The following is a 17,587-nucleotide window of genomic DNA, read 5'->3' on the forward strand; positions in this document are numbered from 1 at the left end:
GGTGGAATGTCTAAGGGTTGAAGAAGACCAGCGGATTTTGTTTTTTTACCTTTGTTTTGGGCGCAAACTCCACAGGACATCACGAAAGATTTAATATCCTTTCGCCAGGACGGCCACCAGAATTGTCGTTTAATTTTTTCCTCTGTTTTGGCAATGCCAGGATGTCCTTCCATCAGAGTATCGTGATGACAGGAAATAACCAGTTCTTGCAATTCCTTTTCTGGCAAAAATAAACGTCCTTGGAAGTAAGGTAAGCCATCGTTGATTGAAAAGGCAGACCCCCTTTTGATCCAATCCTGCAAGGCTGAAGAGTCCAGGAATAGTTTTACCCGTGCTTGAATGTCTTCAAGGGTTTGTAAAGTGGTTATCCCCAAGATTCTTTGTTCGGGAATTATCAGCACAGGTTCTGAGTTTGTGTCCATTTCTCCCATTCCAATTCAAGATAGTGCGTCCGCTTTGCCATTCTTACAGCCAGGACGGTAGGGGATTACAAAATCGAACTCAGCAAAGAATAAAGCCCATCGGAGCTGTCGTGAAGACTGAGCCTTGGCAGTTTTTAAATATTGTAAATTTAGGTGATCAGTGATCACGGTGATGGTATGCCTGGCGCCAAGAAGATAATGCCGCCAAGCCTTAAAAGCGGACTTAATGGCTAATAATTCCTTATCGGTGATTGCATAATTTATCTCCGGCGGCGAGAACTTTCTGGACCAAAATGCTACGGGGTGCAGTTGGTTGGTTTCGGGGTCTCTCCGAGACAGGACAGCTTCCATGGCTAAGCTGGATGCATCGGTTTCGACTATAAATGGGAGATCAGGACGCAGATGTTTCAAAATAGGTGCAGACGTAAATTTAGCTTTTAATTCCTGAAAGGCCTGTTCAGCTTCCTCGGTCCATTCAAAACGTTTATTCTTCCGCAAGAGTGCAGTGATGGGTTGCACCACCCGTGAAAATTCTGGGATAAACCTGAGATAAAAATTGGCAAAACCAAGCATGCTTTGGACACCTTTCACCGAACTAGGTGATGGCCATTTGAGGATGGCATCCACTTTCCGTGAGTCCATTCGGACCCCTTTAGGTGTCAGGATGAATCCAAGAAATTCAACCTCAGTGGTATGGAAAACGCATTTTTCCAGCTTTGCAAACAGTTTGTGCTGGCGCAATTTCTCAAGGACGGCCCTCACATGTTTTCTGTGATCAGATTCCGAAGAGGAGTACACCAGAATGTCATCGATATACACGACAACACAGACGTCGATGAGTTCCCGAAGGACATCGTTCATGAAGAATTGGAAGGCAGCAGGCGCGTTGCACAACCCGAAAGGCATCACCTGGTATTCGAATAGTCCATATTTTGTACGGAAGGCCGTTTTCCATTCGTCGCCTTCTTTAACTCGTACCAGATGATAAGCCCCCCGGAGATCTAACTTGGTGTATATGCAAGCTTCCTTCACCTAGTCAAGGAGTTCAGGGATCAAAGGCAGAGGGTAACGATTTTTTACAGTTATCTGGTTCAATGCGCTGTAATCGATACAAGTTATAAGGTCGCCTTCTTTTTTTGGCACGAAGAACAAAGCTGAGGATGCCGGAGACTTTGACGGGCGAATGAAACCATTGGCTAGGTATTGATCTAAATATTGTCTCAAATGCAGATTCTCCGGCTCAGTAAGGGCATAAATCCTGCTACAAGGGGGTTGTGCACCGGGCACCAGATCGATTTGGCAATCATACGATCTGTGAGGAGGTAACGTGTTGGCCTGTTCCTTTTGGAAGACGTCCTGGAAGTCTTGGTATTCCGGAGGTAGTTGCATGGAGACAGAGGTTACTGATGCTAGACTGACCTTCAGATTTTCTAGGTAGCAGGTTCGTGCACACTCTGGAAAGGTTATTCTCTTCGCTCGCAAATCAATTTGAGGATTATGTGTCTCTAACCAAGGGATTCCGAGTATAACCTGAAACTGTGGAGCCTTGATTACATCAAACACAACTGCCTCCCGATGGCCGTCCGGACCTACAAGTGTTACCTCAGCTGTGGAATGTGTTACCGGTCCCGAGGCAATTTCGGTTCCATCGACTGTGGTGATGACATCTTTGCTGGTTTTAGAACGCAGGGGGAGGTTAATCCTGGAGACCAATTCACGATCCACGTAGTTTCCTATAGCCCCACTATCGATGTATGCCTTTATTGCATGCAACCGCTTAGGCTGTTCCGGATCTACGAGGACCATTGGCACAGTGAAATGCGAGGTCTGAGAGTTCGTTTTCAAGCTCGGCAAGCGGACCACTACGCTTGTCGGGCGGGGTCGTTTCCCGATACAGAGGTTTCATGGATTTTTTCAGAGGCTCCTACCACCTTCGTGGGCGGCCTTGCCGGGCAATCTCGTAGAAAGTGTCCAGAGGATCCACAATAAAGACGTAAGTGCATCTGCCGTCTTCTTTCACGTTCCTTTTGCGTTAAAGGTCTTTTAACTCCTCCGATTTGCATTGACTCTGAGGCTTCAGCCCCCTTGAGGTTAGCGTGGGTCTTCACTAACACCCGGGTCTCAAACCTGGACCGATCTGCTTTTCTGTTTTGCAGTCTGTGATCCAATTGGACCACTAAGTCTATATATTCAGAGCACTCTTGGGGCAGATTTACAACTTGGGCCAGGACATCTTTAAGTTCTCCGCATAGACCTCGATAAAATAACGTGATTCTTTTATCCTCTTGCCACCCAGTTTCCACAATTAGTCTATTAAAGGTTGCAATGTAGGAAAGGAGGTCTTGATTGCCCTGTCGCAGAGATAAAAGTTCATCATCTAGAGCCTGCCCCAGGGAGTGACGAGCAAATAACCTTTCCATGCTTGCTTGAAATCTTTGAAAATCACGAAGAATCGGGTCATCTTGAGTTACCAGTGGAACTGACCAATCGGCAGCACTGCCGCTGAGATATGACGATACAAAGGCTACCTTGGTCTGGTCATTAGGGAAGGCCCCAGGACTGCACAGGAATGCAAACGACACTGATTCATGAATACGGCGAATCGTTTGGGGTCCCCAGCAAAGCGTTCGGGTGGGGCCAGCGGCATGTTTCCAGGTAGATTAATCTGCACCGGGTTACTGGAAAGCACAGGAGCGGGGTTGCTTCCGGAACCAGGTAAAGGAGTTTGTCCAGCTTGACCTTGCAAAAGCTGTCTAGCCAGGTCATCAGCTCTTTCCTTTGTTACAATCACTTCCCTCCTGAGAGCATTAGTCTCTTGACGAACGGCGTGTACTTCGGCCCGTAATTCCCCCAGTAGTTGGGCCAACTGGTCAGTCTCAGAAGTTTCCATAGCGCCTGGGTGGGAATTTGTAGGAAGGCTTCGCGTTCTGTAACGCTCACCTGGCTCCCACGGAGGCGCTGGTCTGGTCTGGGTTGCTGTGGCCTCTTCAAGCGTGATGCGCAGAATTCGGACCACCGATTGAACAGGACCCCCAAATCTTGCTTGTCTGGCCCGTAGGAATATCCTTCTGCAGATGAGAAAGGGGATTAACTGTCTGCTGAATAATGTGCTTGCTCCCCCCTTTCCTCCTTCGTTCTCCTCTGACTTCCTCCAAAACCCCTGGTTTAAGCTCACCTTATGGTTTGGAAGGATGAACTCTCCATCCTGCTTCCGGTGCAGGGGCGCGCGTTCGTCCAGTTACTTCACTGGTTTTCAGAATGGCGCTGGCAAATCCACTTGACTTTACAGAGCGATACGCCGTAAGTATGAAGATGCAAAAGTTCAAGTGTGAGCCTCCTTTTACGTTGTCTTTTTCTGTCCTTTATTTCAGGTGCAGAACAAAGGCGATGCTTTGAGGGGTTAAATTGCCGGGGTAAAATCAGGTGAGTCAGTGATGAGGGCGACCCCTCTAAATGTCTTTATAATTCCCCAGTAATGTCTTTTGTCCTTTCCCCATAGGGGCCGGTGTGCGGTACCTGCCAGAGATGTGGCGCCGACCCGAGGTGTGGAATGGCTCACCAAGAATTGCCGGTAAGTAATATGGCTGAAAATCCGGCTTTCCTCTTGTGTTCCCTTGCTCACCTTTTGTCTCTTCTTCTCTCCCTTAGGTACGGTGCAGAGATGTGGCGACCGGCACTGAGAGCCGCGATGGAGCCGGGCGGCGTCTCGGGAACAGGCGAGTGAAGCGCGGCGCTGCAGGGAGCAACGCGGTGCTTTTAAATGGAGGTCTTCCTTCAGGAATGCTGGCGTGAAGATTCCGGATGCAGGTAAGAAGGTTGAAATAGTTCTTGGTTTTCACCTTTCTCTTCTCTTATACCCTTACAGGTGTTCCAGGTTCGAGGCGGGCGTGGCTGGAGTCCAGGTGCAGGAGCAGACACGGTGAGCGTTCAGCTGCTGGGATGCAGAACAACGCGAAGCATGTGTGGCTGTCTGGGTGTGGCTTAAATAGCCTTGGAAGAAGTTCCAGGTGAGTATTCTTCCAGAGCCCCACCCAAGTAACAAAATAGTTCCTTCAGAAAAATAGTCCCTCCTAAGCCTCATTTGGCTTGGTTCTTCATGCAGCATGGTCTGTATCAGGTGAGTGTGCAGCATGGTCTGCTTCAGGTAAGTGCACCAAAGACTTCCCTTTATGAGCCTGGCGCCTATGGCGCCAGGACTGATGTCCAACATGAGCCTGGCGCCAACGGCGCCAGGACAGAGTGCAAAGAGCCCCTATAAAGGGCCGCTGGGCTTTTACCCGGGGGCGTGATGCCTGCTCCCGGGGGTGCTGGGCCTGGCCTGGTGCTCTGGGGGTAGGGATCATGACATTTTATCTCGTTTCCCCCTTCTCAGATACCCATTTCCCTCTTTGCTTGCTATTTTGGTCATTACTTCGATTCAGAGCTATCCTTTAAACATCACATTTCCTTATCTTCACGTGTCTGCCGTTTTCACCTATAGATCATCCAGAATGCTTGCTCATTCTTGACCTTCGATGGCATCAAACTCCTAATATCTTCTTTGATCTTTCCTCATCTTTTCTATTGCTCCTTTGCACTCTTTGGTCTCCCGCTTACTCATCTTGCCCCTCTTAAATCTATTTTTAACGCTTCTATTAGTCTACTTTGCCTCATGACCCCCTGTGACTCTATCTCCTCCTCTCTTTCTACTCTCGGCTGGCTCTCATTCCAGTCCCGTCTTCAATATAACTTCCCGTGTCTTGTCTTTAAGTCTCTCTATGGTCTTGCTCCAGTTTAGCTTTCTTTTTGGTTTCGTTTTATATTCCTTCTCACTCACTTCGCTCCTGCCCTCAATTTCTTCCCTGCCCTCCTTGTTCGGAGTCACGTTTCTGTTCTTTTTCCCTGCCGGCTTCACTGCACTGGTATGCTCTACCCCTTTCCCTTTGCTCTATTTCAGTTTATTCTGTATTCCGTGATTCTTTGGAGGTCTTATATACTCCAGTCCAGTTACTATTATGGCAGTTTGCTTTGCTAACTATCATTTATTGTACCATTTTGTTCTTATGCACAGCACTCAGGCGATTTCTCTCGGACCCTCACCTAATCTCAAACCTACTCAAGGCACTTACGCTCATAGCTTTGTACAAATGTCAACTGCTAGACCTACCTGTAACTTCCAGGTCTGCTAAATTGTTACCTCGCCATTTATTGTATATATGTTAGACCCACCGGTAACCTTTGGTCTGCAATCTGCTATCATGTGCTTGTTTTCTCCATCTATGCAACTACGTTTATGCAGTGCCCAGTTACCTCAGGGTTCGGTGCGCGATACAAATAATAAACAAATACAAATACAAAAGCGCTATATAAAACTCAAATAAAATACAAAAAAATACAAATGACTAGATTTTAGACCCAAGCGGTGGTAGCACAACCCTTTGCCTTTGTGCTTGAATTTTGCGAAGAGATTCAACCGATCAGTGCTATATAAGCTTGCACTTGACTGCCTTCAAATACGCCAGTCCCAGGAGATGGCACACTATCCTTTTCTTCAGGGACTGCTTAGCTTATTTCACCAGGGCCAAGAGTCCATATGTATATGATTATGTCGGCAGGACACACGCACAGACTGCCTCACCTCGCCCCAATGATGAGCTTGCGGCACACATTCGTAGAATGTTTTCTTCCTGTAATAAGATCAATACATTGCCTCACTCCCCTTATACTCTACTTATTAGACAATTCGATGAACGCATCCAGAGCCCATGTAATTGGCTAATGGGACACGCTTATAGCCCGCCATTCTCCTACTCCGGACTGCAGTGTTCGGCTTACTGCATCTGCACAGCAGCCTTCTGTAATTGACCCTACTTGTCTGCCTCCCACTACTACCTCCAGTAGCTCCCAACTGGCCTGCTACCTAATCCCAGCTTACCGGATCCAATCACAGAGGGACCCTATATTCAGTTCTGGCTCAATGTACTCAGTCACAGACTGACCCTCTAATCACATGTCTCTGGACACAGTGACAGGTGACTCTCTATTCAGCCCTTGCTCATTGGACAGTCATAGGTTTACTTTCACCTTATTCCCAGTTCTCTGGGTACAGTCAGGATTGACCATCTATTCAGTGTGGTTTAACTGGACACAGAATGACCCTCCAGTACAGCACACTTAACATATTCAGACCTCCCCACACCCTGCAATCAGCACACTGGACACCTGCGTACATGCCCACACGAACTGTGGATTTTGTATTTTAATATGAGGTATTTAGACTATTTACAATGAAACAATACAAGGCAGTAACAAAATAGAAAAAACATCTCAACTCAACAACTGAACTCTTTGTGGGTGGAATGATGTCCTGGGGGACACCCGACTGACTGCAGTGTTCCTCCAAGGCTCCCTACCAACCCTTTTCCTGGGGCCCATGAACATTGATGCAGGGGTGGTCTTTTTTGGGGGGGGTGGTTTAGGGGCGGTGTTCTTCTGGGAGGGTTGGTGTTTTTTTGGATTGTAGTACGGAAAGGGGAATTATGTTAGCTGGAGACGTTGCTCAGTGAGAAGTGCTGGCAGGTTTGTGCAAACCCTACAGTCGGAACACATTCTCCTATGTGTCCCTGTAAGGCATGTGACCTCCGACTCCTCGCCTAGTTGAGGAAGCCCATGGAAGTGGGTCGAGACTTGAATTAGGCGCATACACCGTGACCCACGCCCATTTTCATATCGATTTCTGACGTAAAAATCCCTAGGAAACTGGAGTTTAGCAAGTCCCTGCTTCATGGGCGTAACCTTGTGCCCACAGCCTTGCACCGAACCGACTCTAAGCAAGATACCAACATCAAAGGCATGAAAGGCTAAGTCACTGCTGTCTGGCTTCAGACCTGCGTGGAGTTCGGGTTAATGCCCCGCCTACCCCACCTTCTGCACTGATGCGCTTCATACTCCATTAAAAAAACATGTTTTACAATAGTGCTTCCTGCAACAGTGTGCAGCTTTTATAGAGTTATCATAATTTAGCATTTATATAGCGCTACAAACCCTCAGGTGTCCGACCCTCGGTTTGTGGTGCTCATTTATCGACCTCGGAAGGGTGAAAGGCTGAGTTTGGCGCTGCCGGGATTCGAACCTGCGTCAGGAGGCTCTGCACAGATGTCAAAGCGAGCGCTCTACTCAGTGTGCTATCAGACCGGCTAAACCCTAGAGCCAACTCAATGGTATTCATATTATCGTTCTTGGAAGAACAGGACACGGGGAGGCACACAGATCTTTGCAGCAGGTGCATTGCTCAGGTACTTACACCTCATTGTGTTGGAGTAGATATGTGGCCACCAGCTTCTGCTGGAAGCACCCCACTATGCCCCCGTGGCATGTGCCCCTACACTTACTGTTGAACCATTAAACATGTTGGTAATATGCACAGCAACCATTCCACCCCCACTGAGGCAACTTCTGTGTACCCAGACAATCTCACTAGCAGAGACGTTCTATACATTTTCGCCCCCCCCCCCTCCCTCCCTCTAGAAATGACAGTCTCTTTAGTTTTTCAGTTTTTGCTTATATGAACATTGCATAACAGTATTTACTCTGAATCCTCACCCTGCTCCCCGGTCACCTTCTGAACAACAGTGCCTTAAATGGAAGAAATAAAGTTGCTTGTCTGAAATGCTTGTCTCTTGATTCAAGTTTATGGACATCGCGACTGCCCTTCGATTGGGAGTATGGCAGTCCTGCTGAGAAGCACTGACACTCTCCTTCAAAAACAATACAATTGCCAGCTCTTAATTACCTATGCCTGTAGAGCTCTGTCTACACCCATGAGCGCTGCAACATGTGCAGTTATGGCTCGATAGCCCTTGCAGACCCAAGCAGTTGCGGCCACTTTTCATGGCACGGCAGATGCCCCCGGATCTGGCCATGCAACCCCTTTACCCGTTTCCACGACAGGCCTCGTAAGGGTGTGTAGAGACACTGGAATTACATCATAGGCACCCCGGCCCCTCCATGGACACAATATGAACACAACAATGGATTGATAGGCCAGACGGATTCAAAGTGACACATATGCAGGTGGTGACCACATGCCACGCGGTATCCAGCCCTGGCTCAGGTACCAGAGATCAAAGCTTAACTGTGATTCAGTCCACCTCAGCTCCTGCCAAGTTACATCCAACTGCGCCCGTCGTGACCAATGTCCCAGTGTCCCTGAGCCCCTCCAAGCCCACTCTGGAAGTCACCAAAAAAAGGGGAAAAAATAAAGACGGGGTAAGAGAGACACAGGCCCTGAAGTGGGAGGTCAAGGTGTGCTCTTTATCGCGTGTCCATGTGTGCGTGACCACGTGTGGTGCTCCTCAGGCTCCCGGGGTCCCCGTCTGACCCATCAGAGGTGCTTCTCCTTCCTGTTGGCCCTCTTCCACTGGCGTCTGGCTGGCATGCACCACTATGGTGTTCTCGTCCACGATCTCGCAGGATGGGTTGGTGAAGGCCGACAATGGCAGTGTGATGCGCTGCATCTCACGCTCATACACGGTCTGCTCGTGCTGCTTCTTCAAGTCCTTGCCTCTGGTGGGGGGAGGGGGGGGAGAGAAAGTGAAAAGCGCCTCATTATTACAAGGATCCCAAAGGGATAAACCCCTGAATCGCTCGTAGCAGCAGTAGGCGCGGCCACCTTTGCAGTCAGCTGTAAATTACATATGCCAAAACATCTGCGTGATCACAGGTGATATATAATACAAAGCAACTTCATTGTTCCAACATGAAGCATTACAAAACACTTCCAATGTTCCTATTCAAAAAAGCATTCCAAGACCACGAAAGATAGGTTCCTACCCACATCAGCCCAGTCTCTGAGCTGCCCTATCTGTTTTGTTCATTTGCCAATAAAATGAACAGCAACCAGCCCAGGGCGTGCTGTCCTGCAAAGCATTTGTAAAGTCTTGCATTTATTTTTATATTTGTGCTTATTTAAAGGACAGGATTGTCAATTTCAGTCAGAAATAACTTGCAATACAACATTTACAGTTGGCAGAGGCATTTCGCAGAAGGATGCCTGTACAAGAGCACAAAAGTTAGAACAAGTGGTGAGCCAGTTCTTGGGGTTTGCGAATTAAGTGGGACACAAAGCAGGGACAAAACACAAAAATAGATTAGGTTGGCAAGTCCTGCAAATTAAAGAGGAGTACTGTACAAATATGATAAATATAACTTGCCAGTAATCGGTTTTTCTGTGGCTTGTATCTGTTTAGAATCACATGATATATATATACAGACATCCAGTGGTTGTTGCATAGCATTACAGTTTGTCTTGTTTTTTCGATTTCGAAAAGTGACAAGGGTGTTCCTGTAAAACCTACGTGTACAGTTACCCAGGCTCCTTCACGCGTCGGCACCCTCAGAATGTTATTTTTCTGTCCTGAAGTAATGTGACAGGAGTGCCTTTTTGATCTTTTTTAAAACTGTGCCATTTGCTCTCTTGTGGGTAGTAGGCGCATGCGATTCTAAGGTGATACAAGCCACAAAAAGACAATTACTGTTGAGTAATATTTGCCTTCTGGGGTTTGTGAATCTGCTTCGATTCATATGCTGTGCATAGACTAGGAAGCAGCACCCGAGTTAGGTGGTGTGTAAACGAAGGGTCCAGTTGCAAATAAATGCCTTAATACTGCTTGTCCCCCCCGTGAGTCTGATTGTGCATGCATGTCTACATAATAGTGTTGTGTTAATGTGTGCACTGAGCCCCATGGTGCTGGTTTGCATATTGATTCAAGTGTCACATTTGCTACAAAAGCAAGTGTTGCCCTTATACTACCTGTGGGATGATCTGTTGGTTTGAATGGTAGTGTTGTGTTTGCGAGTGTGTAACATTGTGGTATACACTTGACAATCCATCTAGCAATAGTTGACTTTGTGACTGGGCCACCTTCCTGTTGACATTGACACGAACAATTGATCCGTTACCTGATCAATTTTGTTTTATCAAGGTGGTACATTACTGCCCTTCTAACATCCAGCGACTGAAGCACCCTACTTCCAAAACCTTAAAAACAGAAAGGGGAGAAAACCTGGAAGTTGTATGGATTGGTTGACATGAAAGTTAGATATTAAGTTTGGTGAGAATATGGCATAGGTTCTTAAGACCAGCTTATCCTTCCGATTTGTTACAAAAGGTTAAGAAACCAATAACTCTTGTAATTCGCATATCCTCCCTATCGATGTGATAGCCATTATGAAAGATTCTTTGAAAGTTAGGTCTTTCATTGAAGCGTAATGCATAGGTTCAAAAGGTGGTCCCATTAGTTTACTTAATACAGTGTTAGGATCACATCCCGGTGTTGAATGTGTGGTAGTTCGGTAAATGCGTTTGACCCCTACCACTAAAGCCTTAACCACTGGAATCTTCCATCAAGAGATTTTGTGTTATGATGTATTGTGTGCTGAAAGTGCAATTACATGCACTTTAGAGATTTAAAAACGAAATCCAAGTCTAGTAATGAGAGAGGATAATTCACGGTTTGTTTGGGTGCAATCAATGGGATTGATCTTGTTTCTTAGAGCACCAAAAAAACAAACCTTTTCCACGTATACAGTAGCAATTTCTTGTGTTATGTTTGCATACTTCCTTTAATATTTCCCTACACCTGGAAGACAGGCTGAGATGACGACTTCAGGAGCCAAGCTGCTAAGTTGGTTGTTGGATGTGAGACTAGGCAGGACTGGCGTTTGTTTGAATGGCGGCCATATAGACATGTTGAGTAGATGGGAATACCATGGCTGCCTCGCCCACATTGGTGCTACTGGAATCATTGTTGCATGTTCCTGATGCAACTTCTGCATTAACCTTAGTATTGGGGTAGGTGTGGTGGAGGCATAAAAGTGTAAGCAAATATCCTCAACCAGATCTATAGTGCATTTCCTAGAGACCCCTTCTGTGGGAACCTGTATGCACAGTATTGGCATGTTGTGTTCTTTGCAACCGCAGAGAAGTCTATTTCTGTATGTCCCCACTGAGCAAAGATCTGTTTTGAGTAGGTTGGTGTTCAGTTCCCAGTCATGCCCTTCCACCACTTGTCTGATTAAGCTATCTGCTACCTTGTTCTGTACCGATGGGACATGTCCTTTTAAGTGGATTTCCTTCTTGACACACCACTTCAAAATCCTTTGTGCCAGAATAGAAAACTCTATTGAGTGCGTTTCTGTAGAACGTGGTGGTGGTGTTGTCCGTGTTGATCAAACCGTTCTGTAGGTTTGCCTGAAAAGAGCGTAGTGCCATTTCTATTGCTAGATGCTTTGACATATTAATGTGTTGTGGGCGTATTGTGCAGACCACCTTCCTCAAGTTGTGAGCTGTTGGTAAAGGGCTCCCCAACCTGCCATGGATCCGTCTTTTGAAAGTGGTTATATGAAATGCGTTTGCTCAGAAATGTCCTTCCTTTTAGGGTACTTTTGTATGTCCCATGGACACGCCGTTGCACATCTTATCAACATGGCGGGCAGCTCACTAAAGTTTGAACAGTTATTAGAACTTCAGAATACATAGTATACAATTTCTTTCTTTTACGTGACCTTTTTTGAATATACGCAAGTGCTGTATGTTATCCAACATGACTAGCGGTGCTTAGCCACTTGCACCATTACTCAAAGGATAGCTATTTAGAACACTGGATACAGTGTTTTTGTTATAAGCTCTCTATCTCCATGTACTCTTAATCTTCTCTTTCTAAGTAGTGATGGACCACATCAGTTACCGAACGATATACTAGTGCACCTGCATTTTACCTAATTTGTTACCTTTCATATACGAACACTGAATTTTTGATTGTTCGTATTACAGGAGTCTACTAACAGCCCAGGCCACTATTTTCCTGACAAGATGACTATCCTATACAACCCCCAGGTACTCGTCAAGTAAGTCTTGAAGAGGGTCTTCCAACTTGAAATCTAGTAATAATTAATTGGTCTCCAAATTGGGATTATAGGACTATGTGTCTTCTGCTTGTATGTTTCTAGGTATTAACAGGACTGCCTCACTGAGACTCAATGCAGCCCTTTTATGATGACTTACCAGCATTAATAGACGGTAAGCCCATTAGTACATCCCACTACTCTAATGATGAATGATGTACTTAAGCAGTGACCCAAACTAATGAGAATGTGGTCTGCTTCTTTTGACTTTAGGTTTGGCCTGGATTTGATTCCTTGTATTAAAGACAAGAATTTGAGGACTCTTACTTTGCTTTACTGCCCTCTGGGACCTTACATCCAAGATCTCATACTACTACGTCAATATCGACTTGCCAAGCTTCATTTCGATACCACCACGACCGATTCACTCCCTGAAGAAGTTCGTAACACCATCCTCATAAATTATAGGAATGAAACATGTAGGGAAATTACAGATACTAATGTTAAGTATCAAGTAGAATATAAGAACTGTGTAAGAGGTGCACTGTAGGTACTCCTTGACCAAGGCATCAATAACAGAGGATAATTGAGCTACTTCACACCAAAGTTCTCTGGTTTTGTATATGCTGTGGTTTTATGTACTAACGAATCAAGGTCTTAATAACCCTGAAGCGGTTTATATGTATATATCTGTGTATTCAATGTGATTGCAGTATCCATAAGAGATACGACTATATTGTATATTTTGCACATTGCTAGTTTATAGGTGATTAGCACTTAGCACTTTTTGAAGCACTGGTCACTCTTTGCTTTTAACATTATTTCTTATTAAATTAATTTGTATCTATTTTTTGAATAACTATTGAAGTTGGTTGTATTTTCCATGAACTTTGTCTTGACAATGTTCGAATTGCCTTGAAAGTGTGTTAATCTCAGTATTTTCCAGTGAATTTATGAATCCAAACCAATTCGAGGTGTAGGAGCCTTATATGTTGATGTTTAAGAAGTGTCATGTTTGCTCCTTGAAAACCTCCACAAATACCCGATTTCCCTCTAGATTTTTACAGTACTTTTGTATGTCCACCATTTGAGAGCTAATGCAACGTTCTGCGCGACTCCTATGTGATTGTCCCACTTGTCATTTTTTGAGACCACTGGATTGTTAACCATTGTTGTAACAGACGCAAGTTTTGGCGTGCAGGGAGGATTATGTAAATGCACAATTCCACCATCCCTCTCCTCACTGTTATTCTGTGCTCAGTGTAATGACCTTGGATTTGGTATAGTAGTGCCCTTGCACATTCGTATTGAGAATGGCCCCTAGGAACCTTTTGTTCTGGGTTGGGACTAGGCTTGATTTTTTTCTCTTTTATTTAAAAACGTAGACTGTGTAGGAGTATGGTTGCGTCTGTGTCGAGTATTTTAGACATGGTTTTGTACTGGTTCCAGTTATTAGCCAGTCGTCTCAGTATGGATAGAATGGTATCCCTTTGCATCAGTGGCGAGCTGCTACCACTGCAAGCACCTTGGTGAATACACGCAGTGCAGAAGCAATTTTAAAAGGCAGACCCTTCAATTGTTAATGTCTGTGATCTATTTTGAAATGTAGATGGCCAGGGAACATTGAAATATGAAAGTATGCATCTTTCATAGCCAATATTGCCATAAATCCCCTTTTAAGTTTGGACTATTAGGTGTCGCTTGCTAAGGTGAAACTATTGCACTAGAGTACAGATAGGGAGGAATGACATATGAGGTGGAACACACACAGCCTGTAGGTGTTTGGTTATGTTCTGGCCCATTGACTTCCAATGGCCATGCCTATCCCTATAGCCATTGCCACCCATTCCTGCCAAGCCCCAAACACCTCCTCGTGGGAACTCTTTGAGCTCACTTTAATCAAGCCTTACGATCACACTTTGCACTCAAGCGCCTACCAGTGATTTTTCAAAGCAGCCTTCTGAGAGTTAATGATTTCACTGGCGTAATAAAAATGGCTTACCAAGCCTGCCTTCAGTCACTGAAGTTATAAGTACTCTGCATGTCCGTAACTGAAGTCCTGTTAAAAAGAAGCATTGGAAAAGCCAACATGTTTGGCTTGTATATAAGTATTAAGCTTTTGCCAGGCACTGCTATTAGAGGCCCAGCTACTCGCACCATTTTACACCTTTACTATCAATGGCAGTTAATACCACCACGGCTGAGCCTGGCAAGTGCCTTTCCCACGCCTACACAAAAGCCCAAACGGTTGGCATTGCCAATGCTTGTTTTAAGGGGGGGAATTATCTCTAGTAAAGTGGTCAATCTGAATGTTTTTGCTTTGGTGCACATGTTTACTACCCTTAAATCTAGTACTGGTCTTTTAGTTTTGTCTTTTTTGGGAACAAGGAAATATGGAGTGAATGCCCTTGTCTATCTGATCCGCTGGGACCCTCTTGGCGGCTCATTTTGCTAGTAGAGCTTATATCTGTCACTACAACAACCTTCTTCACCTGTCGGCACACAATTTTGGTGTTGACACCCAGGAATCAGAAGAAGAAACCGACTTTGCTTTCGAAGCCAATATTTTTCTCCTCGACTTTTATGTCCTCTGGCTCACTGCATATATTGCCCAGCGCTTGGATCAGCGGTCCTTCAGTGTTTTTGGCCTGAAAGATTTACGAGCCTCACGCTTGTTCTCTGCGTGCCCATTTTAGATAAACTAGATGCCATTTCCAACCTCAACAACTAGATGGCAAGGTTATGCACGGCTTACAGATTCAAGCTGCAAACAGTGGGCCTCATCAGGAGTTGGACGAAGCGGTATAAATGCAGCAGTAATGCTAAAACTGCTTCTTTACCGCTCCACCCAATCCGGAGTTTGGGGGAACCTCAGGGCATTCACCTCCAGCTGTGAGCTGGAGGTCAATGCGCCGACCTGCACAATTAACCCTAGCGCAATTACCGCTGCAGTAATTGCGCCGAAAATGTCCCATTGAGTCCTATGGACTCAAAAGAAATGGGGACTTACCCCGCCACCGCAGCACCGGACCAAGTTGCGGTAATGCTTATTGCATTGGACGGGCCCAAATAGTAATGACACCCAGTGTTACTAATGTCTGCTGTGGCTATACTCTAGTATAATATTCGGCGTGAAACCTGTTCCACTGATGGACAGAGCAGAGTATTTGGTAGTGCAAAGGCTTTTGGCGAAAATATTAGCAGAAGTGCTGAGCAATTTATTATTATTTTCTTTAGGGGTGTTTAGCTTTATGTAGCAATGGGGCCGCTGTGCATCAGTAGGGGTTGCAGGCACACGCTGGAAGGTTACAGGTGGGAACAGTCCTTACAGCATAGCATTTATTACCAGTATACAATTTAGGGTTGCCCGCAACATATACAGTAAATGCAGAACATGTCACAGTGCGGAAAGATAGCGTGGGGTGGTATACTAGGAGGGATATTGGTGGCGACGCTTGAAAAGTAAAAGCAACTAATATGGTATAACAGGATTGCATTTCCAATATCATCCAAAGACCGGAAAGTGTGGGTTGGTAGCGTTGTGTTCGTAGTTGGAGTGTTCAATTCTTACAAAAAGACAGAATTTTCTTGTGGACAAGCGCTGGCATTCAGGGGTATGCATTTATTGAAAAGGCTTTAGGTTGTGGGCCCATAACCCTGCACAGCAGCTCCCAAAACCCAAATCGCTGTATTAGTGGTACAGTCTTTTTAGCTCCGACAACCAATCTCAGCTAATGTGGCAAAACCTCAAGTTTCCTTCTTGCCTCCTCCTAGTTCCTTTCCTCGCTCTGATCCTCACCTTCCGTTTCCCCTTAATCCTTCAAAGTGGTGAAAAGGTGTGAAAACCCATTATACAAGCAACTAACACGATATAACATGTTCCTTCTTCCTTGTTGCCGCCTCCCCCTCGCTGGTTCTTTTCTAGGCTCTTTGTTTCTTACCAGTGCTTCGAGGCGGTCGAAAGGTGCTACAAAGAGAGATATATTCAAGGTGACACAACATGAGGTTTCCTACTCCCGGCGCCCTTTTACTATCCTTCCCTCTGTCTTTTTCCCTCCTCTATCAAGTCTTTTCCTCTAGTCCCCTGCCCACTCAGTGCTCTAGGACAGCCACAAGGCAGGTGGCATGAGTGTAATGTCAGGGGTGCTCAGAGGCATAGCCAGGATTGTCTAACAAGTGGGGCCGCAAGCTAATGTAGTTGGGCCCACCGCAGCGACACTAATATCCGTAAATGCCATCACAGCGGTGCCAAGTGGGCATTTACAGATTTTGGGTGTGCCTTGCCCGCTCAGGCCCTACCCTGTCTACGCCTCTGGTTCTAGTGCGAGGCTGGGTTGTGAGAACACTACTACAAGAATAGAGTGCAATGTTGCTAGAGCGTTTGCAGGTACACCGCACATTTACGGACCGGACTGCGCGTCATACTAACCTTTTGTACATGTATCCCACGATGATGCCGCTTCCTATAGCGATGATGATCACCATCATGAGAACTCCCAGCACGTAACCTGTGGAGAGAAACATCGCAGGCGTGAGCACCAGATGCACGCCACCACGTTCCGGTACAAGACATGATCTACAGGAAACGCATGGGGAAGGGGCCGCAACGGGCCACCGCAAGGTCTTACAGGGTCATCGGCTCGCACACTGCTGTTATGGACCTGCAGTAGATTAAATTGTCCAAAAAAGGTTACAAGAAAACACTTGAGGAAGTGACTAAGGAAACTGATTGTGGCATTGGCTGGTGCCACACAACCTCTGCTAAGGTTGGGTAATCTTCAAATTGCCATGTTGGGCCACCGCATTATATCAGGTAAGATTCAAGCCAGTCCACGCACTAAGGATGGGGGTGGGGGTGGGTTGCATGTGAATCAAGAATCTGAAACAACTCTCAGGCTGGAAAGATAAAGTAACAGGCAAGGAACAATACCATTTTCTCTCAGGGACTCTGCTATGGTTAGTGAGTGGGAGTCCAGACACGTGTACTGCCGCTTGGCCCAAGGCTAGCGGTCCTTCATTTGCAGCTCCACGGGGCCTCTTTGCTTACCTCGGCCAATGGAACATTAGCAGCAAGCGCGGCAGTAGATGGCTACCTGTCTGCGCACGTAACATACTCTTGACGCACCTGAACACGCAATCAACACTGCATCTACACCGGACATTCATTTTAAAGACTACCTGACCGCCTCGATACAAGAGAATTTAAGTGCCCAAACCCTGACCTCCGGAGCCATGCTGGGAAGTTCAGCGCTTTTAGAATGTTCTGAAGCTTCCGCCCGTTT

The 17,587-nt window shown here is 46.0% G+C and overlaps 1 protein-coding gene across 2 annotated transcripts in view; it reads right to left on the bottom strand.

Moving 5' to 3' along the window:
- Nucleotides 1-6,628: 6,628 nt before the first annotated feature.
- The window catches only part of PIK3IP1 (phosphoinositide-3-kinase interacting protein 1), a 93,702-nt gene continuing 82,743 nt past the window's right edge, over nucleotides 6,629-17,587 (bottom strand). For both annotated transcript variants that reach the window (XM_069619800.1, XM_069619801.1), the window contains 2 exons: nucleotides 16,735-16,813; nucleotides 6,629-8,966 (listed from right to left, as the gene is read on the bottom strand). In XM_069619800.1, coding sequence (XP_069475901.1) covers nucleotides 8,756-8,966; nucleotides 16,735-16,813 — 290 coding nt within the window. In that variant the 3' untranslated portion in view covers nucleotides 6,629-8,755. The remainder of the gene's footprint in view (nucleotides 8,967-16,734; nucleotides 16,814-17,587) is intronic.

Source organism: Ambystoma mexicanum, chromosome 10, assembly GCF_040938575.1.
Source record: "Ambystoma mexicanum isolate Mex_15411 chromosome 10, UKY_AmexF1_1, whole genome shotgun sequence".
Lineage (NCBI taxonomy): Eukaryota > Metazoa > Chordata > Amphibia > Caudata > Ambystomatidae > Ambystoma > Ambystoma mexicanum.